This window comes from Passer montanus, unplaced genomic scaffold (genome assembly GCF_014805655.1).
Source record: "Passer montanus isolate IOZ18808 unplaced genomic scaffold, ASM1480565v1 scaffold17, whole genome shotgun sequence".
NCBI classification, from domain to species: Eukaryota; Metazoa; Chordata; class Aves; order Passeriformes; family Passeridae; genus Passer; species Passer montanus.
The window spans coordinates 13,649,364-13,671,864 of NW_024364270.1; the positions used below are offsets into that span (position 1 = coordinate 13,649,364).

At 34.8% G+C, this 22,501-nt stretch overlaps 1 protein-coding gene across 3 annotated transcripts in view; it reads left to right on the forward strand.

The window, feature by feature from the left end:
- Window positions 1-22,501, forward strand: part of SCYL2 (SCY1 like pseudokinase 2) — a 35,087-nt gene that overhangs the window by 1,049 nt on the left and 11,537 nt on the right. For 2 of the 3 annotated variants that reach the window (XM_039703908.1, XM_039703910.1), the window contains 11 exons: window positions 2,842-3,045; window positions 7,246-7,403; window positions 11,371-11,515; window positions 12,161-12,310; window positions 12,919-13,140; window positions 13,990-14,106; window positions 15,455-15,580; window positions 17,033-17,209; window positions 20,625-20,636; window positions 20,769-20,891; window positions 22,136-22,249. In XM_039703908.1, the coding sequence (XP_039559842.1) occupies window positions 2,842-3,045; window positions 7,246-7,403; window positions 11,371-11,515; window positions 12,161-12,310; window positions 12,919-13,140; window positions 13,990-14,106; window positions 15,455-15,580; window positions 17,033-17,209; window positions 20,625-20,636; window positions 20,769-20,891; window positions 22,136-22,249 (1,548 nt within the window). The remainder of the gene's footprint in view (window positions 1-2,841; window positions 3,046-7,245; window positions 7,404-11,370; window positions 11,516-12,160; window positions 12,311-12,918; window positions 13,141-13,989; window positions 14,107-15,454; window positions 15,581-17,032; window positions 17,210-20,624; window positions 20,637-20,768; window positions 20,892-22,135; window positions 22,250-22,501) is intronic. The other variant, XM_039703909.1, reaches the window with a different exon arrangement.

Below are 22,501 nucleotides of genomic sequence, written 5' to 3' on the forward strand. Positions count from 1 at the left end.
GCAGGTTTTTTTTTATGAGTGAGGATTGAAAAATGGTGGACAGTCTTTGTTTTGGATTTCAACAGCCTGTATTTCAGCACTTGGAATGTTCTGCCTCCTTTCTGAGTGCAGTGTTGGTTGGTGCTTACTGCTTTGCTCAGTGGTTGTTCTCGTCATGCTGCCGTATGACTGCTGATGTACATCAGTATAAAAGCCATTACTGATTGTGAGGGGCATTCATGAAAAAACATATTGAACATTCAACATTTTTTAAGATTAGTTCCAGGTTTCATGGACTAAGAATTGGTAGTATTAATGTTACTCATGAAACAGGAAGAGTTCTTAAACAATTATTGCATATCCTGTGTTGCTTGTCCAGACACTGTTATACTTCGGATTTTGCATTTGTCTCATTTATTACCTTTTAACTTGAAATGCAAATTCATTGTGGCTGACTGACTTTATTGCCACTTGATTATTATTTTTTTTTAAATACAAGACCAGTCTTAACTGAACAAACAAGTTTTCCTACAGTTGAGAACTAAGACTTGTGTATTTCAGATGTGGTTAACTCATTATGATTTGTGGTATTAGAGGTACTATCCAAAACAGATACTTTTGGTGGGGTATGGATTCTCTAGGTACCTTGTTCCCGTTGACATGTATAGATTTTTTATTGAAATTGGTGATAGCAATTATTTTTATAAAGCAAAATACACAGTTTTAGATTACATTCAAATACTAATTAGAGGATTTCTACAAATTCACAGTTAGGTGGATGTAAACTTTAAACCCCATCTGCTTATTGAGAAATAAATTTCTTGGTACTGCTTGCTCAGAAGATAAATTAAACAATAGTTTGCCTACCATCAAGCTGGAGGGGAACAGGTTGGACAGGGTCTACCAGGCTTGAATTTTATGTTCTAGCACTTCAGATACTGGAATGCTGTTGACATTCTCACCTAGTGGCTTTTTCAGGGTATTCACTGCAGTTTGCCTGTCACCCACAGAAGAGGGCACTTCTGATTTAATGAATGCTACACCACTTAACCACCATCTCTATAGAGAAGCTTCCTTTCAGATTTACACAAAAGAATTTGAACATGCATCCACATGCATTTTCTTCATAATATTTCTGCAGTTAATTTTGCAAAGTGTTTGAGAGTCCTAACAAGATGCTCTTGCATTGGTACTAGAGAAGATTGGATGGCTGGGAATGAACAAAACAATGGGAAAAGCACGAGATCTAAAGCCAAGTAATTTGATTTGGGATTATCTTAAACTCATTAGGATTGACTTTCTAGTCTTTTAGCATATAGAGTTTGCCCACAGAGTAGCTGCCGAATAAAATTGCTGAGAGCTAGAAATGCCTATAGCTCCTTTTTAGAATAATCCATGATCCTTGTTTGTGCCTATTTATTAGGTTAATGAAAAGTTTCCTCATACAGGGATATTAGCCAGTGTCTTCATAGAAGTTTGGTGTAGGGCTGCACAGTTAGGACTTGCATGTGTTTTTCCATCGTGAATCATAATGTAAAATTAATTTCTTGTAGTAATAAAATTTCAATTACTGCAATAAAATTACTTAATAAAGGAATTCTATGTTTCTGTAATTTATTTCAAGGTATGTTCTCAACAAAACACTAAAAAGATAGCAGATAAGTTCTTAGCTATTCTTCAAATTGTCTTGTTTATTACAGACACAGCATCTAAAGGGTCAAGATAGAGCAACACAGCTGTTCTTCATGTGCACTGTGCTAAGGTTTGCTTGGGGGCTTGGCTAATATTGTTACACACAACTGCACTGAAGGGAGTTGTCCCATAACACAGGGAACTTCTTAAAGAGTTTTGGTTATTATGTTTATTAGCTCTTTTACATTTACAGACCTCTATTACAGGTCTGTCTTTGCAATTGAAACCTAATCAGAATATTTGTCCTGATTTGTAGTAGAATCAAATGTATACTACCAGGGAGAGAAGGAGTAACTTCAGTGTGGTTGATTTTGGTAAAGTTTGACTGAAGGATACAGATGTCTTTACATCTTACTTGAAAGAGAGACTGAAGAAATATCCTCAAGTGTTTCTTTGGAATATACTGCATAATACTGATTCCAGGAAATAATTTATTCTTGCATTCTCTTTTTCTTTGCTCACTCAGATAAGGAAGGTGAATGTCTATATCTCTTTTTTTTTCTGCTGTTTGTTTGTTCATTCTTTTTTGTGTATACATTATCAGAGAATTGCATAAATGGCTTCAGAACTTGTATCTGGCAGAATAGGCAAGTCAGATTTATTAAGAAAATATAAAAAACTCTGAAAGTCCACACTACAGGGGAAGATGAAGTAAATTGGAAGTTGCCACAGTCTTTTAGCTCTAAAATTTGAAAGGTGATATGAAAAAAGCTTCCTTGCACAATTTTGGTGAAGCATAAAGAGATGGTTTCTTGTTTCCTTCCCCTGCACTTAGTACTTAAGATACTTAAGATTGGATCATACAAATGGTAATGTCAGCAGTCTCATGGGCAAAATACTGATTTTTGAGCTTGTATTTTGAAAAGCAATGCATAGGAAAGAATATTTCTGTTTTTACTTGCTGTGTGTATAATACACATCCATTATTTTGCTAGCCTGGGATCTTAAGCAATCCTTCACTTCAGACAAATGAGTAGTTCTGTGAGCACTGGAATTAAAGGAGTCTGATTTCCTTCAGATTTGTTTCTCTATTTGATGTATACTAATACACAGGGTGTGAGCCTTTCCTGTCAGGGACAGTTTATAAATCCTTTGCATTATTTGGTTACAGTTTTCAAGAAATGGCTGAATTGAGAGGGCTGTGAAACTCTTGTTTTCTTGTCTTTGTAGGATAAGCCATTGGTGCAGATTGAAACCATGGAGTCCATGCTGAACAAGCTGAAGAGCACTGTCACAAAGGTGACAGCTGATGTCACCAGTGCTGTCATGGGAAATCCCGTCACCAGGGAATTCGATGTTGGGCGACATATTGCCAGTGGAGGTAATGGTCTTGCTTGGAAGATATTTAATGGAACTAAAAAATCAACAAAGCAGGTGAGTTATCAAGTAAAGAGACGTGTTTTTATAAACAGTAGATGACAGATTGATTGGTAGCAGTTGGTAAGTGGCAGTTAAAGTCTGACTGGACAGACTAATGTTAAGGGTAGTGAAATTATGCAAAAAACTCAGCACTATTTAGGTATATTGTTCTCAGATACATAAGTATTACTTGCCTTAAGCCTTTTGGAGAAAGAAGTGGTTTTGCATTCATAGCATACAATGCTATGGAACAATTCTTTGGAACCAAGATGAAGAATTCATCTGAGTTAAAAGTGATCTGACAAGAAGGAAGAAGTTTGCTTTAACATGGATTAGTTCCTCAGTTTGTTGCAGCTTGCAGCTTTTTTTTGGTAATAATTCTGTCTTTTTACAGTTTAAAATAATCATGAAGTATGTCATCATTTGTTGTCAGCAGCACTGTAGTCTTTTGCCCAGCTAGGGTACAGAAATTGAGCAGTTAGAAATGTTAAGTTATGAAATACTGTAACAGGAAGGCATGGGATAGAGTAGGAGGTTGTGAAGGAAGTTAGTTATGCTTTCCACGTGCTGTTTTCAGATCAGTGTTGTTCCTTTTTAGTTTCCTTAAAGTATTAGGGTTTAGAGCACCAATACTCAAACGTTTGACTCACTTGAAATTACATGTATAAATGAATATGGGGTTGTGACTTGAGAAGGAGGTTTGCAAAAAACAGAGTTTAAGAATTATTATTATAGAAAATTATTTTGTTGCACTAGAGAAATGTGAAAAGTCTTTTTTCAAATTCAGGGAGGAAATACAAATTTCCAAATGTAAATAAAAGTGTTAATAAATTACGGTTATTAGTTAAAAGTAATGCTAAGTAATGTGAAGTCACTTAGACAATGCAACAGCTTGCTGCAAATGTACCAAAAAGAAATGGACACAAAGAAATTACTTTGGAAAATGTTTATACAATCTGTTAGATCATAGGCAAATAAACAGTAGCAAATAGATATATGTAGTACATAGAATAAATAATCTGCAAAGAATGTGTGATCTGATTCTGTGTGACAGAGTCTGAACAATGTTTAATCAGGTACTTTTGCCATGTTTTCATGCATTTTTTTAGCTGGTGCAGAGCCCTGTGCGTCTTTTATTTACTGAATTTACCCAACATAGCAGTTGATTGGAGTTTTTTTTTGGTGTTACTCAGCTATACAAAGTGATAACATTGGAAGCATGGTAATTTTGATGGGGTTTATACAATCTATGTGCCCAGTAAGCATTTGACCTGTAGCAGGTATATCCTTAAGGTCTGGAGAGTTGTAGCAAGTTTCTTTGACTGTATAGTTGACAGAGTATATGTATCTAGGTTCCTGTCAATCACATTTTTCAAGCCTTGAATGTTCTGACCAACAGTTTTACAGAGTTTTAGTTCAGGTCCTCCATATGGTCCTGCAATATATCTGTAAACCCTGACTAACATCTGTGCAGTTGTATGCCATCATTAGTAATTGAAAATACAGCAGCAGTTGTACTGCGTGGAATTTTAGATGGCTGGTCTTTTGACATGCAGTTACCATTCATTATTAATGTTACCAGTTAGGTAACATCATGTCAACATTCACTTTGCCATTGCAAAACAATTGTGCAGCAATACAGCTTATGGTGAGTTGTACTGCAATAGATGTTCTTGAACATTATTTTTTACTTCTTTCCCATGTACCTTCTGAATGTTCTTTGGGCTGGCTGTCATTTTCCAGGTGATAGCAGTCACTTTTGTGAAGTTGCACATATTTGCTGTATTACAAGTGTGTATATCTAAGTTGAAGCTACAAGGTTTTTTTGCAGTGTGTATTGTAATTTGACAAGTGGGATGTAAGGGCTTAATTGTTGTCACTTTATCACAGTACAAGTTGTGGTAAAGTGACAACAACAAGTTTAAGTCTTATAAGACTAATAGACTTAATAGTTGAAGTCATTGTAGCCAGATAAAACAACTAGACAAGTGGGATGTAAGGACTTAATTGTTGTTGTCACTTTACCACAACACAAGTTGTGGTAAAGTGACAACAACAAGTTTAAGTCTTATAAGACTAATAGACTTAATAGTTGAAGTCATTGTAGCCAGATAAAACAACTAAATTTGGAGGTTTTAATGTTAAAGCAGTAGAACCCATCAGAAATCTTTGTTTTCAGGATTATTTTTGTTCCTCTTTTGAGTCAGTGGACAGTTACAAATATTCCATCTCTGGTGACAGTAGATATCTATAACTGTATTTTTCTTTTCTGAGTTCTGTCTGGTTCCTGCCTTGCTGTTTTTCTAGGATTTCTGAATGTTTATCTGTTATTATTTTTTAACATACCTTGTCTTTTCTTGCTTACTGTGAAGGTGACTTAGTAACAACCTAACAGAATGTGAGGAAATTACTTACCTGTGTGCATATGTTTGTCTGGTACTATTTCATAGCTGATCTGCTGCTGTTTGTTTGGAAGATTTATGAGTCACTCTGGTTATATATAGGTGTATAATTTCACAGTATGTATTTCAGCTCGTCTTAGATTTATTAACTTAGACTTTATGCACTTACACTTTTTTTGGCACAATATGGCACTTGTCCTTCTGCTTAGAAAGTGCAATCATAAATAGATAGGGTAAGGTCACAAAGCACTTGCCAGCTCAGTTGTAAAGCTAGCAGAATTCAGAAGGTAAGTTCCAACAACAAGGCTACAGACAGTCAAGAAGGACCTAATGGCCTTGAGTCAGCTGGTTGAGGATCCGAAGCACAAATTGTGTTCTCTTCTGCCAGGTGCAGGGAATTATGACTTTAAACAAATCATGCAGGATTGCAGCAAGCAGCAATAGAACTTACTTAGACTCATCACAAAATATTCAAACCATAGCTGATTTAAATACTCACTTTCTGATTCTTTTCACTTGTAAACAAACAGAGGTTTTTCAGAAGTGCAGTCTTAGTTTGAAATTTTGTTATTGGTCATGTACTGCTCAGTGTATTTCTTCCATCTCCTAGCATTGCTCTGCTCTGCTGTGTGTTAATGTTTGATCCATCACACCTAAAAGCTGGAGCAGGGAGCCAATATGGATAGAGGCAGGAAAATTATTGGTCATGTACCGCTCAGTGTATTTCTTCCATCTCCTGGCATTGCTCTGCTGTGTGTTAATGTTTGATCCATCACACCTAAAAGCTGGAGCAGGGAGCCAATATGGATAGAGGCAGGAAAAGTGTACTTAGTTGAGTTAGTTAGAAGTATTCACCTGCTAAGGGCTTAAGGAAAATAACTAAAAACCATTTCTTTGTGTATTGGGCTAAATTTCATATTTTGGATAGCCTATTTCTAAGAGTTTATAGGGTTTTATTTAATTAATAATGAAGCTGTTCCTGTGAGATTTTAATTAGAGTAATGGTTATAAAATGTGCAGTAAAAGAGCATCAAGTCCTGCAGACTGTATTTTCATATTATTTTCTACTGCTTTCTAACCTTTATTCATAATGCTGTTGTAGCAGCATATAAAAGTCTGTTTCATGATGAAAGGTTTTAATTCCTTTTTTACATCAGTTGATAAATTTCACATTAATGACTTCCCAGATGGCGGTGCAATCTAATTTTTTATTTTACATCAGCCTCTGTAATTTCAAAGTTTTGTACAAATTTCTTAATTTTCTCCTGCTCCAGTTGCTGAAGTTGGAGAGGATTTCTCTGTTTTTAACGTTCTTTAAGCATTAAAAAATTCTTAATGTTTTATCATGTGAATGGTCTGATCAGATTGATAGACTAATGTGACTATTTTGTCAGATTGTACTTGTTTCAAGCAGAACACTGAGGCAGAACCTGGTTTAATAAAGCAACACTTGATATATAGTCAGAATATTTTAATTGTTCATGCTTGGTATAAATTATTTCATCTACTTAAAATCAAGCTGATTTCTGACTGGATCTGCTCTTTTGTCACTGTGTAGGTAGGGGTTATAGTTTACACATTAGTGTTTATACAATAAAGGAACATTAGTACCTTAATTCAAAATGTCTCTTTCAGGGTTTATTTATAGTAACCTCTCCCATAACTGGGACTAAGAACAAGTCAGTTTCTTTGTTTGGTTATTGTATCAGTGGGATTGTACTGTTGATTCAAAAAACACATTTGTATATAATTGTGTGTAGGCTTAGGTTTTGGCTGTGTTGTATACTGAGAGAATTCTGTTGCTTATTTTCAGGAAGTGGCTGTTTTTGTCTTTGATAAGAAGCTAATAGACAAGTACCAAAAATTTGAAAAAGATCAGATTATTGATTCCTTAAAACGAGGTGTTCAACAGCTAACTAGGCTTCGACACCCTAGACTACTTACTGTACAACATCCATTAGAAGAGTCCAGGTAAGCTGTAGTAAAGTAGACAATAGTTACTTTTAGTCATTGTTTTGGTAGTGGATGTAAACTGTCTGGAGCATTCAATACATGCATCTGATGAGATTCAAGTTTAGTGTATTCATTCATATGACAAGGTATTCACCCTACCCCATATTTCATTCTCTCACCATAGAATGCAGTTTGAGGGTAGATAAATAATCTGTTGCTTGATTTTAGTCCAGTTGCAGTTCCATGTATACATTCCATACATTTAGTTCCATGTATGAGATGTATTTAGTAAAGGGATTTTTGATAAATTTTATGTGTTGTAGCTAAATACGGGTTGAAAAGGCCCTCAAGGGCCAATCAAGGGAGACAAAATTCAGCATGTTCTTCTAGTGCTTATTTGATTTAGGAAAGTTTGGTCACTGGTTTGTCTTACAGATTTATTGTTCAGCTGTAGGGATAACAGCACACTAAAATCTAGCAAGGAAATCAAGGTTTCATGTTAAAATAAGAACCTGATCCTGATGCTACCAAGAAGATCATGGAGGTTTTAGGGCTTTTTTCCCCAAAGAGGAAGGGGTTTGGACTAGATGATTTCCAGAAGTGCTTTCTAACCCCAGCCATTGTGTGATCCTGAACTGTAGCCTGCTGAAGGAAGATTCATTACATAATGTCCTTCCTTTCTGTGTTGACTTTTTCCAAGTGGTTTCTAGGAGCTGAGAATACTATAGGAATGCTTTTTCATCTTTGCAATGCCTGCTTTGAGACAGGTTTATTGGATTAAATTGCATTTGCATATTCATATCTATCTTTCCTCCAGTGCTAAACACATTTCACATTAATGGGGTTCAAAGGGTTCAAAGCTGTCATTGCACCTATGATCTAGTATGTCCCTTACAATGGCCTAAAGAAAATCAGTTAGGTAGTTGAAGACAGCTCTGAGTACTCTACAACAGTAAATAAACTATTCCATGCTAAATGGCCTAGGGTCATCTCAAATTATAGTGTGTGCAAGTGAATCCCAGAGTATACCTCAGGCTTCTTCCTAAAATTGTCACAGTTGTCCAGTTGACTCAGCAACTTTTCCCCTGAACTTTGCCCTTCAGAAGAAAACACCAAGATTCATACCTTGAAGAAAGCTTTGGTGCTTTGGTGGTGTTCTTGTAAAGCACTTAAACCTTTTGAGTAAAATTAACAATGTAGTTACATCAGAGTTCTTGTTTGTGAGTCTTTAGTAATGCCTTACACTTTGCTTCTGCTGTTTTTGTTCCCATACTCAGCACACTCAGCTGCTGGTAGAAACACCAGAAGCACAAAACCTGTACAGTTGCATGCTGTACCAGAAACTGATGTAACAGTTTTTGGAGAAGATTGATAAAGATTTATGTGAAATATATCTGTGTGTACATTGTGCAAGCATGCTGGCCAGAAACTGATGTAACAGTTTTTTGGAGAAGATTGATAAAAATAAAGATTTATGTGAAATATATCTGTGTGTACATTGTGCAAGCATGCTGTAAGATTGCTTTAGGATTTCAGGTCTTTCCAGAGTGCTTATTCTTGAAGAAATCCCTCGTGGGCCTCTAGCTAGACTGTACCTGATCTTTTTTTTTTTTCTTCCTTTTTTCTTCTTTTCTGTTTCCCCAAAGTAATATACAGTTGTAATGTGGGCCTCTAGCTAGACTGTACCTGATATTTTTTTTTTCTTCCTTTTTTCTTCTTTTCTGTTTCCCCAAAGTAATATACAGTTGTAATGATTTGCTCGCAGGTCATCCATTATATTCCTCCTTTATGGTGCAAATAGATATTTGATGCACCTGGAGGGCTGAAGTAGATATAGAAAGAAAGGCCATACCTTTCTGACCCTAGTGTGTAAATAGTTTTCCCATTATTAATAGAATGTTTTTACTACAAATTATTGGTATCCAACATAGTTATATTTAATATAAATGTGCATAATACATACAAAGATGTAAAACCTCTTAAAGTGCATTTAGATGAGTAAGTCCTTATACTAAATATTTAATATGAGTATGTTTATTTACCAATGGTCTTGAATTCCATTAACAGCACTGGAAATCATTATTAATTTATATTTAGCTTGTTATTGAAGAAAAGGATAAAAAATCCAAATTGTGGGTTAATTCATAATATCATTCCTACCCTTTAAAAATAGTAGTAGTGTGAATTGTCCCTTATAAATTACTAGACATTGCATTTGTTACATTGTTTCCCTGTAGAAAGCTTATGTATTTTTAGCTGTCACTTTTTATTTTTAAAATGTTTTTATCTTAGTAAAGACTCTGAATTTCATGTTGATATTATTCAGGAAACTGTTAAGGCAGCTGCCCTGTGTGGCAGGCATCACCTGCTGCAATATTCTGCTATTTAATTAGATTTACTGCAACTGTGGTTTGGGCCCCTTTTTTTAATTACCTCTTAAAGTAAAAAATAAAGAGCCATATTTTTATTTCCTCAAAACAGCAGTAATCAGAGAGTTTGTTATGAAAACCACAGAATAACTGTTCCCTAGGTATTTTCATCTGTGCCGTAACCATAACTAAATGCATAAGCTCTGTGTTAAAGCTGAAGTCAGACTGAAAAAAAGTACTTTGTCTTTCTATGTTCTCATTTTGGCTAGTGTTTATAACAGAAACAAGTTTTATAACCCTGGTCTTATTAATAGAAATGTGAAAGGTATGTCATTATCAGAATGGGAGGGAGGAAACCAAGCAAAAAAATTCTGTCAAATTGGCTTACACTTAGCATTCAATGTATTTTACTTTTTCAGTTGTTTTTCTTCTCGAGAGGCAGTAGATAAAACTAAAGTCTGGATGGATAGTAAGAAGTTTGCATGTTTCAGTGAACTTATTTTACTTCAAAGGTCAAGCTTGTTAATTATTGAAATACTGAAAAAAATGGGGTAGTTTCATGCTGAGACATGTCTTCTGATGTTTTTACAGAATGATCAAAAAGTTAGCCTCTGTCTTCTTGCCTAGAACATTACATTCAAAAATGTATCTTTTTTACTGTTACTTGGTTTCTGTTCTCTGATGCAGTATTTCGTGTTCTCATGAATTAATGATCCTTAAAGCAGGTACATGTGCTACCATCTGTGTAGTGCTTTCTCAAAAAAAGCCCTTTAAAACAATTAAGGAGTGAATTGCAATGGCTGTCCAGGGCCTCCACTGCTATGCAGAGCAGTATGAAGAATGTGGATGTAAAAGAATGACACTGACTGTGTTGCATGAAGCTTGGGAAATTGAGACATATATTGGATTCAGGACCAATTGTGAAATTTGAAATTTTGACAGTGTTATGACCAGTCATTACGTATGGAAGTTTGCTTCTTCTGTTCTTTTCAAACACAATTGACACAAAAATGCATAAGCAAGACCATTAATTTTTCATGAAGAAAAAAAAAAATCAATAAAATAGTTTAGAGAACAGTCACTTCACATGCAAACTGCTGTTCATATTACAAGTGTATTTATGTTTGCAGATCTTCTCTGTCAGTTGTCAAAGTAAGAATATTCAGGTGCTCCCTTATATTAATTTAGTTTCTGATCATTGTCTGACCTCATTAGGTACTGCTTAAGTCAGGGACATGTTCGTTTTAGGCAGAGGTAGAAGTCTTATTTTGCATGTTGTAATAGTAGTAAAAATTACTTGATCAATTAGTCATGGATCAGGACAAGGAAAGCATTGTTTTTAAAAAAAATCATGAAGTGCTGTGTGAATCATTAGTGATTTATGTGAATGTTGGATAATAAAATATCCTAATTCTAGTATTTGTTTTAAACTTCAGACATTTATGTGTTTCTCTTTAATATAATTTTAAAAGAATTCAAAATCTGAAATACAACATGGGTTTTGGTAGCACCAGGTGCTTTGGCAATATATATGGTGTTTGTATGGTTCTTTATTTGCAGTCAAGAGATATATTACATTTACGTACAAGAAAATTTTTAATGCATTTCCTATACAGGGATTGCTTGGCATTTTGTACAGAACCAGTCTGTGCAAGTTTAGCTAATGTTCTTGGCAGCTGGGACAACCTACCTTCTCCTTTACCATCAGACATTAAAGAATACAAACTGTATGATGTGGAGACCAAATATGGTTTGCTTCAGGTATGGTACAGGTTGTCTTTATAATTTTTTTTTCTGTTTTTAGTGTTAATGATTTTTTTTAATGAAGTCAGTACAATGCCAAAGTCTTGTCTGCCTATAGTAAATCAAATAATAATGAGGTGAGAGGTGATAGTGCCCTGATCACTCTAAGTGTAAATGAGGATAAACACTAGAAGCTCTAAGCTGCTACTCTTTTTTTGATTGTTCTGATATGTAAAATAGAAACTTAAATTAATTTTTATTTTCCATGTAAATGTTTATGCTACAGCTGTCTCTTCCATATGTGAATCTTTCCTTTATGTTCTGTGGAGAACCATTAACTCCCAGGTTTTGTTTGGTGAATATGTTGACCAGCTTCATAAAGCATGTTTGCTCTTCTGAGATGGTGTGGCCTGAGAGGAGAGGGGAATGCACCACCACACTTAGGCTGTGATAGTTAATTACTGTTAGTAATCTCACCCGTTGATTACCCATCTCTGTTTAATTTCTTTATGCATAATTTTTAAGGCATAGGCTAAAATATGTAAAATTGGTTTTTAGTTAACTTAGGAATTTAACTGTGACCATGAGAACAGAACTTCTGTAAATGTCTTATAGGATGTTTGGGGAAATATTTAACCTGAAATAATGATCTTTTATGAACAGGTTTCTGAAGGTTTGTCATTTTTGCATAGCAGTGTCAAAATGGTCCATGGAAATATTACTCCTGAAAATATAATCTTGAATAAGAGTGGAGCGTGGAAAATTATGGGCTTTGATTTTTGTATCCAATCAACAAATCCATCTGAACAGGAGGTAATAGTCTTTATATTTATCATAATTCAGTTTCAAATTCAGGTCTTTGCCTGAAACCATTTTCGTGATTTTGCATTCCAGTATATAACCATTTATTTAATATCAACCTCTGTATTTTGTTGGCCAGAAGTTAGAACACATGGGACAGGTCTGGATTGAAGTGCTGCATTTGGTCGTCTCAGAAAAAGAGCCTGAGTAGGCTCACAGTAGACTAGTGATGGTTTCACACAGAGGCTGGAGCCTGTGCCACTTCTGCTCCCCTTCATTTTGGATGACTTGCAAGCCTAACTGAGTGTGTTGCACTTACTCAGTGCCTGGCTGCTACCTTTGAAAATGAATTCTGTTGTATCTCATGTTTCCCATTTCAGCAGTGCTTTGATTTTACATTACACTTCCCAGCTCTAATATTCAGATAAATCTGCATCAGCAAATCACTCTAAGCTACAGACAGAGATTCTTAATAGTTTTGCCTTACTGTGTTGCTGTTTGATTCATAATTGAATTTGAGTGGTTTAATTATTTTTCACTGCTTGAGTTTCTTTTTGAAAATGGTCTTTAAAAATCCTTGCTAAATGTACTTTGTTTCACTTCTCATAAATCTCTCGTAGCCAAAGTTCCCTTGTAAGGAATGGGATCCAAACTTGCCATCCTTGTGTCTTCCAAATCCTGAGTATCTGGCACCAGAATATATTCTCTCTGTGAGCTGTGAGACAGCCAGTGATATGTACTCTTTGGGAGCTGTTATGTATGCAGTGTTTAATAAAGGAAAACCAATTTTTGAGGTCAACAAGCAAGATATTTATAAAAGCTTTAGTAGACAGCTGGACCAGGTAATTTGTTCTTTTTATGGTTATTGTTTGTTGATTTTCATAATTTGAAAAGTTACTACTGTAAAATAGATTTAGATATTGAGAACACTATCAGTGCTCCAACATAAACCATCTGATAATGTTATCTTACCCTGCATACTGTTGTTATAACAAGAAAAAAAATTGTAGCAAAATATGAGCAATAAAAATATGTTTAGAGGAGGTTACATGTACCAAATTTACAAACTAAAAATTGCATTTTTCACCTGATTTCTCTGTTAACCTGTTGAATGCTGGTCTTGTGAAATAATGCTTACCTGTTGGGGTGAACAGTATGAAACACCTGGCAGTGAATTACCTATGTAGGACCATGGAAGAGGGCTGGGTTTAGAGTGATTTGATCACTTGACACAGCAGTTGGTATCCACTTAGCTATCACCATTTCACATTCTTTGTAGACTGTGAGTATTAACAGAGGACAGTGTCACAGTTAATTGGATCAGCTGACATAATGTCTGTTCATACGCAGGTTTCCTTTGTTGTAACTTCTTTGGGTGTCTGTTGCCACAGTATGTACTGTGTTTTCATGTGTGCAGACAACACCGCAGATAATGACATTTGCCTGTTTAAAGTACCATGTTTGTGTTCTCTGATAACCTGAACTACAGTGGGAAGTTGAAAAAATGGGTGGGACCTAAAACAGGTAGGCTCTTGGGAAACAGAGAAGACTGTGAGCAAGAAGAGAGGGATATCAAATACGTGGATGGAGAAACCATCAAGAGAACAAAGTATAGTCCTGCTGTATGCTGGCAATAGTTACATGCATAGTTTTCTGACTTCATGGTGTTCATGCATGAATTACTTCCACAGCTGAGCCGTTTAAGCTCCAGTACTCTTGAGAACATACCCGAGGAGGTGCGTGAGCATGTAAAGCTGCTCCTAAACGTAGCTCCGGCAGTCAGACCAGACGCTGATCAAATGACTAAGGTCAGTCCATGGAAAATACAGTAGCCACAGGAAAGAGAGAAATTAGTGTTTGATTTGTAGAGCTATTTTGAAGTGTTTTCTGTTAATAATTTTATTTGAAATATTAAATATTTTTTAGCCATTTGGATGTAATATTAGTTGATGCCAAAAATTATCCTTATGCTGACATTTGTTTATATGGAAAAAGTGGGTCCTGAGACAGAATTTAGAAAAATTATTATATTATTCAAAACTTATTTAATGCAACACTCTTTTATTCCTTTCCATTCAGCTGGAAGATTTTTGGTGCTATGATTTTATACAATTCAGTTTTTAAAATTATTTTGGAAGGATTTGAAAGTGAAGAAATTATAAAGGACAGTAAATGTCAGGATTAACTTTTGGCTTATGATTTTTGGTGTACTCTTAAGTATGCAGAATCATAAAGTAAATTCAGAAATTGTTTGTCCTAATAAAGAAAAATTTAATTGCAAGTGGGATATAATGTGAGTTTTAATTTGGCAAAACTGTTGCTCCATTTTCCTATCTGAAAGTAGCATTGTTCTTCCCTTGTCTTATGCCCCATTTTCTCCAATCTAATAGCCTTTCAGATTCCTGCTCATAGTTTTGTTTTGTTAAAGGATTTTATTATTTTGCTGTGGTGTATAAAGATGGTATGCAGAGATAGGAATCAGTGTTTTAACTGTTGAAAGAAACGGTGGGTGAAGAAGGGAGAGGGAGCAGCTGATGGTTTTGTCTGCCTATATACTGAAAGATGGGAGTGAGGGAATTGGCAGATATTTCTCAGTTATCAACTTAGTTGTCTGAAGGACTACAACAAACAAATCTGTGAGGGGTTGTACTAAGCAGTGTGGTTTTATAAAGATGTTGAGTCTCTTTTACCATGTCTGCACACTGATTCATAGGGTAAAGATATCATAGTTTCCAGAGTTTCTGGAATTTCCAGGGGTGAGAGCCAGATGTGGATGACTGAGTAGGTAATCTTGTGTTGTAATATAATATAGCATAATTATTCCTAGAAGAATATTTATTCAAAGTTGTAATTTTACATTATATTTTTTTGTAAGCCACTTACTGTATATGAAATAATGTTTTATCTTAGATACACATAACATGCATGAGTTTTTGAAAAATGCTAGGAAAATTCTGTCTTAATAATCAACCTGTATCTGAATATTTTACTACTTGTTATATAAAAATTAAATTTTCTAATTCTTAGTTGCAGACGTCATTGCAAAGGCTTACTGTCATACATTGAAAGGGTAGATAGAGGATTGTATTTTGGAATTATTGTAGCGGTGTCAGTGTTGTCTCCCTCCAGATCAAAACCTTTCAATCTTATTTTTAGATACCATTCTTCGATGATGTAGGAGCAATGACGCTTCAGTATTTTGATTCATTATTTCAAAGAGATAACCTGCAGAAATCACAGTTTTTTAAAGGACTACCAAAAGTTCTGCCAAAACTACCTAAGGTATGTCTGAATGATGTCTTGTAATAGCAAGCTTGAAAATATATGAACATCTGTTAGCATTTTGACTCTTGGAATGCTGGACTTTCTGTAGCATTGTACCGTAATGGACTGCTGTGAGACTGTCAGAATAGAGTAGAAGGAAATAAAGGGAGATTAGAACATGCTTATTCTGGAAGTACTCCTCAGCAATCAATAATACGTTAAATGGAAAATGGCAAATAAGCCAAATAAGGAACCATCCTTTGCGTGTCCTGTTGTAGTTTATCCCAGTTTGAAAGGGAGTTGTCTTCTCTCCAGTTAAAGGCTTTCCCTGTGTTTCCATATGCCATCGTCGCTCTCTGAAGCCAATTTGCCATCTTTTCTTCCTATTAAGATTGCTTCAAGTTTTTTCGTAGTGAGGCAGTCCTTTAATGCTGAATGGTGCAAAGCTTCCTTCCCTCAGTAGACTAAGTGCTTTCTTGTGCTGGCAGTGCTCAGAAATCTCAAAGGCAAATGCCTGTCATTACATACTTCTTCTGTGCAGTGTTAAGCAATATGTCTAGACTGGCTCTCTTTCCTTTTGTGGTATACCTTGATTTATATAAACTATAATGCATATGTGATAGAAAAGTAGAATTAGTTTAATACATAATAGAATAACTGAGCTCCTCAACCAGTGCATTAACTGTCTATATTTTTAATTCTGTTTTGCACTAAAAAGTGCAACATTAAGACTCCATAGTTAATACTCTATTCTTTTTAATTTAGTAATTTTTTCGTTTGATCACAAATGGTTGCTGCTTTGAATTTGGAAATAAGTGGCATGTATCTTACCTAACTTTAGACAGCCACTGATTGATCAAATCATCTTTAGGGCCTCCTTTTAATTTTATTCTGTCTTGAAAGTATATTTTATGAGGGAAGTTACTGTGCCCTTGAACCATATATTTCTGTTTATTGACTTCAAAAGTATTTGAGGATGTCCAACACTACAGTAGACATCCACAGTTTTAATATCTGTTTCATCAGCAGAATCCTGTTTAGGGAATATATCTGGAGTTTTACAGGAAGGTATATTGGGATTATGTGTTTGTTCAGTTAATGATGGGATTACAGAAACAAAAAATTACTAATTTGGAGGGTTTGAAGGATATTTTTAAGGGTCTTGTTGAGATATTTTTAAAGAAAGCATATGGAGTGTGGTATTCATAACTTGTGTGTGGCTCAGTCCTATTTTCTGTGCAGTTAATTGCTTTTTGTTGATCCTCACAGTTGTTAGTTTTGAGTGTAAACAGAGAAAATTAAGCAGAGTAGCACAGTGTAAATTAAATACAGTGTACTGTGTAAACTGAAAATTATCTGTCTACTTTTTTGTAAATATCAGGCTAATACAAAAGCTGCTGAACTGGCACAATGGTAACTTACTGCAGTGCAGTACGTGATTCATACTTGGATTGTTTTTTCTTCTTTTAGCGTGTTATAATTCAGCGAATTTTGCCTTGCTTGACTTCTGAATTTGTGAATCCGGATATGGTACCCTTTGTCTTGCCTAATGTTCTCTTAATTGCTGAGGAGTGCACCAAAGAAGAATATATCAAGCTCATTCTACCTGATCTTGGTCCTGTTTTTAAGCAGCAAGAACCAATCCAGGTATGTTAATATTATTCATATTGCAATTTTTATCTTTGGTTTTGTTTTCACTGACAAAACCACTAATTGTTCTGTTTCCCTTTTCCAGCTTCACACACATTGCTCAGTCTGCTCTGTAGTTGTCCTGGCAGTCAGTCTTGATTTATTCAAAATAGATTTTTCTAGGAAATTCTCAAATCCTCTACCTCTGCTTGTTTAGATGGGTTTTAAGGGTATATTGCATTTATAGATGAGATCAGATTTGCAAAAAAGGGTTAATTTACCACTTGGTTTTGGTTGATTGTAGAAGATATATTTGTAAGCATTTTAATGCATATCTGGGCAATCTGAGCAGGGTTGTACAGTACAATGTTTGCATATATTCCACCAGTAGATGAACCTGGGTTTTTTTTTAGTTGGGTTTTTTCTTGTATAGAGTTTGCTGACATTGGGATCATGGGGTGGGAAAATTGTAGCTTTGACACTCTCTAAGAAGTGTTATTTATTCATATTAAGAGTAGTATTTGTTTGAAGACTGCAAAAATTTGTGAAATTAATTTCATTTCTATTTGACAAATGTCATGTGTAAGTAAAATATGCTGTTTTTCCTGCTGTTTAAATGTATAAAAGTATTAACACATAGCCATTACTGTAAAGGAGCAAAAATTTGCATCCTTTTATCATCACAATGATGATTCCTGAGAAATCTGTCACAAAGTAGGGCATTGTGCTTCCACAGATGAGAGGTATGCATTCCTTCCAGCTCACTCCTGTGTGCCATTATTTTTCTGCAGAGCACTGAAAGGGCAAGGTAAACATGGCAGACCTTTTATTTCTGGGTTTCAAAAAAACTGGACCAGAGGACTGTCATTGTACTGTGGAGGTGGGGAAGGCGACAGCTGAGAATATCTCAGGAAATTTGAACTACTTAATGCTGTTTATACTTGGTACACTGAAGTTTTATGTTAGTTTTTTTGTCTTGAAAAAATTCAGTGTTTTACTAACCAAAAGCCAGTGAACATCTCATTCGTGCTGTGTCATCCTGAAAGGTAACTCTGTGTTCTGTTGCCTTTAGCATTAGATTTGTGACACAATCCTTGCTGCAAGTAGTTTGTAGCAAAATTACATCTGGAGCATAAATGGACACAAAAGCTGGTTTGTATCTTGAGAGATGATGGAAGCAAAATACAAACTTGGAGTCAGCTCATAAATACGGATTTTTGCAAAGTTTTTCTGTGACTGTCTAGATTCTGTTAAATTTTTATACTGGTATTTTTAATGCAAAGGACTGAATGGCTTATTCAACTATTATTTCTATGGTCTTTTTAGTATGGTCATGTTTTCAAAGTTAATATATCAGGAATTCTGGAAAAATTACAGGGGTTCAGAATGCCAGAGGATAGATTTCCAGGTGTGGCTGTCTTTGTATAAGGCAGAAATGTCTAATTTCTGTGTGCTTGTAACTCCTGGAGAAGGGCATTCAGGGTACATGCCAGTGTTTCTTCCAAACACTCTTTCAAGATGTTACAGATTTGTTTGAGGGGTCTGTTGCTTGGCTTTAGGATATTCAAATTAGGAAATGAATGCATCATAGGAAAGCTGCTCTAATTCAATATGAAGAAATTTCAGCTTCACAATGTCTTTTTGTCAGGGAATTCATAATATGAAAATGGAATATTTAGATAAACTTATTTTTGGGGTTACTGTGGAGTAATGTGTGCTGGCTTACTCTGACATATCTTCCCAGACAAACCCTTAATTTGTATCTACAGGATTCCATAGACAGCATAGGATCTGCTGTAAATTAATTTTGTAATTCACTACACAGAAGTGTTCCCTGACAAGTACTGGGCCCTGCATTAATGAATGGAGCATTATTACTTAGAGTGCAACTGCTATTAATTGCTTATTAAATGGTGTGTGTGAATCTGTGCATTTTCTAATTCACTACACAGTTCCCTGACAAGTACTGGGCCCTGCCTTAATGAATGAAGCATTATTACTTAGAGTGCAACTGCTATTAATTGCTTATTAAATGGTGTGTGTGAATCTGTGACTGTGCCTTCTTAATTTTTACCTAAATAGATAAAAAAGTTAAGCTTTTTTTATCTGTTTAGGTAAAAGCTAAATATAGAAGCTGTAATTCCACAATATCACATGGTTAGGGTTGTTAGGGAAGCACAGGTGTTAAGAGAACATGTAAAGTATCAAGTAGGATCCTGGAAGCTTAAATATAGAAACTGTAATTCCACAATATCTCATGGTTAGGGTTGTTAGGGAAGCACAGGTGTTAAGAGAACATGTAAGTCTTAAAATCTCAAGTTTAGGACAAAGATTGTGTGTTGAAGGAAGACATAAAATCTAGCTTTAAAACTGGTTTCATCCATTTCACCCTGATTTTCCCAAATAATTGGGTTATTACATCTGAATCAAGGTTCGTGGAATGAATGAATGATTTTGTGTGTGTGTGTGTGCAGTTTGGGAAATTTCCAATAAGAAAATGCATATTAGCTGCACTATAAAAATATATTTTTTTCTCTGTAAAGAGAAGGGGGAATAAATAAAAGGGGAACATTTGTTATGGGGTCTTGGTACATTCATTTCTGTTTCTACACTTCAGTGCTTCTGTTTATTTGACATAGAAGCACTGATTGCCATGTATTTTTAGACAAAAAAATGTAAGTCTTCCTATAAAATACTTCGCTTTTTGTTATAAATGTGATACTTTTAAACATAATTTATCCATCTAGTTTAACCTATTTTCTGAAAGGAGTTCGGCTATCAGTGGATGCTCACTGTCCCCTCTAGTACCTGTCTGAGTTGTGATATGAATCTTAGGAGTTACATAGTGCTCTGTATTTGAGACTGAGCTGGCTGAGTGATTAAGAATAGTGTTTAACCTTTAGATGGCTGGTCTTAAGCAAGATGGATCCCACTATGCATATGTGCTATTCTTGTGGGGTTTTTTAAGTTAATGTGATGTGAATATTTTGGTTTGAGATCTTTTTAATTTTATGATACACAGTTTGCATGTTAAATAGAATAAAGATGCTTTTGTCCATCTAGTAGCCATAATATTGTTTTTATTATGTCCCTATTTTGATTTTAGACACAGGGAATACAGCATGTATATGTGGAGTTGTGATCAAGTGCTTTGAGGATAGAATCTGAGTTATAGTTTTTTGGAAGTTTAGCTTTTGTAGCAGTGATGTGTGTATAAAGATTTTATGTAGGTGTATATTAACAAAAGACCATATAGAGAAACAAGAGCTATTTACAAGTTCTTGTTAGTAGGAACAAGAACTCCTTACTGAGTCATTATGATTTGTTATTTCAGAAGAATCAGTCTAGAACATGCATATTTTGTTTGATTTGTATTTGCTGTTTTTAAAACGCAATAACATGTCAAAGTGTTTTTTGTCTTCCATGCCTTCAGGCAAGCAACATGGTAAGTGATCACATTTACTGAGTTATAAGAAAACTTCTGAAGTTTTTTTGATATGATACAACACACTTTAAATTGTAAATATATCCTTTGCAGTTAAAACTTTTGGCTTCTGAATTGTCTTTCTTTGAATAGATATTGTTAATCTTCCTACAAAAAATGGACTTGCTTCTAACCAAAACTCCACCAGATGAAATAAAGAACAGCGTTCTACCAATGGTTTATAGAGCCTTGGAAGCACCTTCGATTCAGATCCAGGTATAGTAGTTGCAGCCTTTATTAAAACTTTCTTTTTCCTCTTTCAGCTGACTTGCCAACTTTTTGTGTACTCATGTATTTTTTTACTTAAAAAAAGGATAAAACTGTATATGCCTGAATGTTGAAGGAGAGGAATGCTTTATTAAACAACATTTGTTTCTGTTAAAGTAAAATTTAGATTCCTTGTTTTCAAGGAAGGTAACCACTTGACTGTTGTTCTAATGCTCTTATCTTAGATTCCTACAAGGCACCATAACAGAAAGCAGGCTATGCATTTATATTTCACTGCCTCTGCAACAGAAACCATGCAGGCATACATGCTTGTACCAGTCAGTGAGAGGTGGCTTATTCTGAGCTCCTGCTGCTGAGAACATCTGTGCTGACAGTTACCTCAGGAGACCTGATGTGCTGTAAAATCATATTAATATACATTGCAGAGACATTTTTATCGATCCTTTTTTTTTTTTCTCCATAGGCTTTCTCTACCTTTCTAAGGTTCTTCTGGGGATTTTTTTTTAAATCATTCAACTGCAAGTAACTTCCAGTTACCCAAAAACGTTCAGGAGCAGGGGATAAAGAAACAAAATGTTTCTCAAAGGCGGTTTTGGATAATCAGATGTGACTTTGCCTTTGCAAAGCCCTTGTAATATTAGGGACAAAGGTTTTTGTTTCTAAGTATCTGTCATGAGTTTCTTTCTGCATCAGTACTTTGGTTACTGACATGTTTACTTACAACATATACTTAGTATTACTGTCTCTTTTTTGAGATTGGTCTGAAATGATGTATTTATTTTTGGTCTGTTGCTAAAGTATGGTTAATTTTGACATTATATTTTGTTATTCAGTCTATCATTGTACTGCAGTCTTATTGATAGTACTCATTGAAATTTTCTTGATTTATGTGAGATGATAGTTTGATGTAGTAAAAGCTGGGTTTTATATAATGAGCCTTGTGAAAATGCAAGATATTCTTGCTGTTTAAATATTATGAATTTATGAATGCTCTTTTTTCTAAAATTCATTTTTGAAGCTTCTGTGTACATACCATGATGTTTTATTATTCTAGCTATTTTTAAGTGAGTCTGATAGATTAAGGGCAGCTTAGTTGAACATATTTCTTTAAATATTTCCTTAAGAGGAAAGCTTAAGACACTTCAAACCAACTGATATTGAGTTTTATTAGTACTAATTTTATAATAAATATGCATGTTTCTTTTTAAACGTGTGTGGATTTTTTTTTTTAGGAGCTTTGCCTAAACATAATTCCCACGTTTGCCAATTTAATAGATTATCCATCAATGAAAAATTCATTAATTCCAAGAATTAAAAATGCATGTTTGCAAACTTCTTCTCTTGCTGTAAGTATCATAGTAACATTCTCTAGCGTTCAGAAAATGTTGTAACCTTTAATTACTTTGGGTTTGCCATGTTGTATCTTTAAAGAAAAACCAATCATTGTGTTCTGATTTGTTGCTGGAATTTTTTTAAAAAAACTTCGGAAAAGTGCAAAAGCACCATTTCTTTGCTCTGACAGTTTTTAAAGTAGCTAACAACTTACCGTGTTAGTAATACTGTAAAAATTACTGAAGTGAGTTCCACAGTAATACACA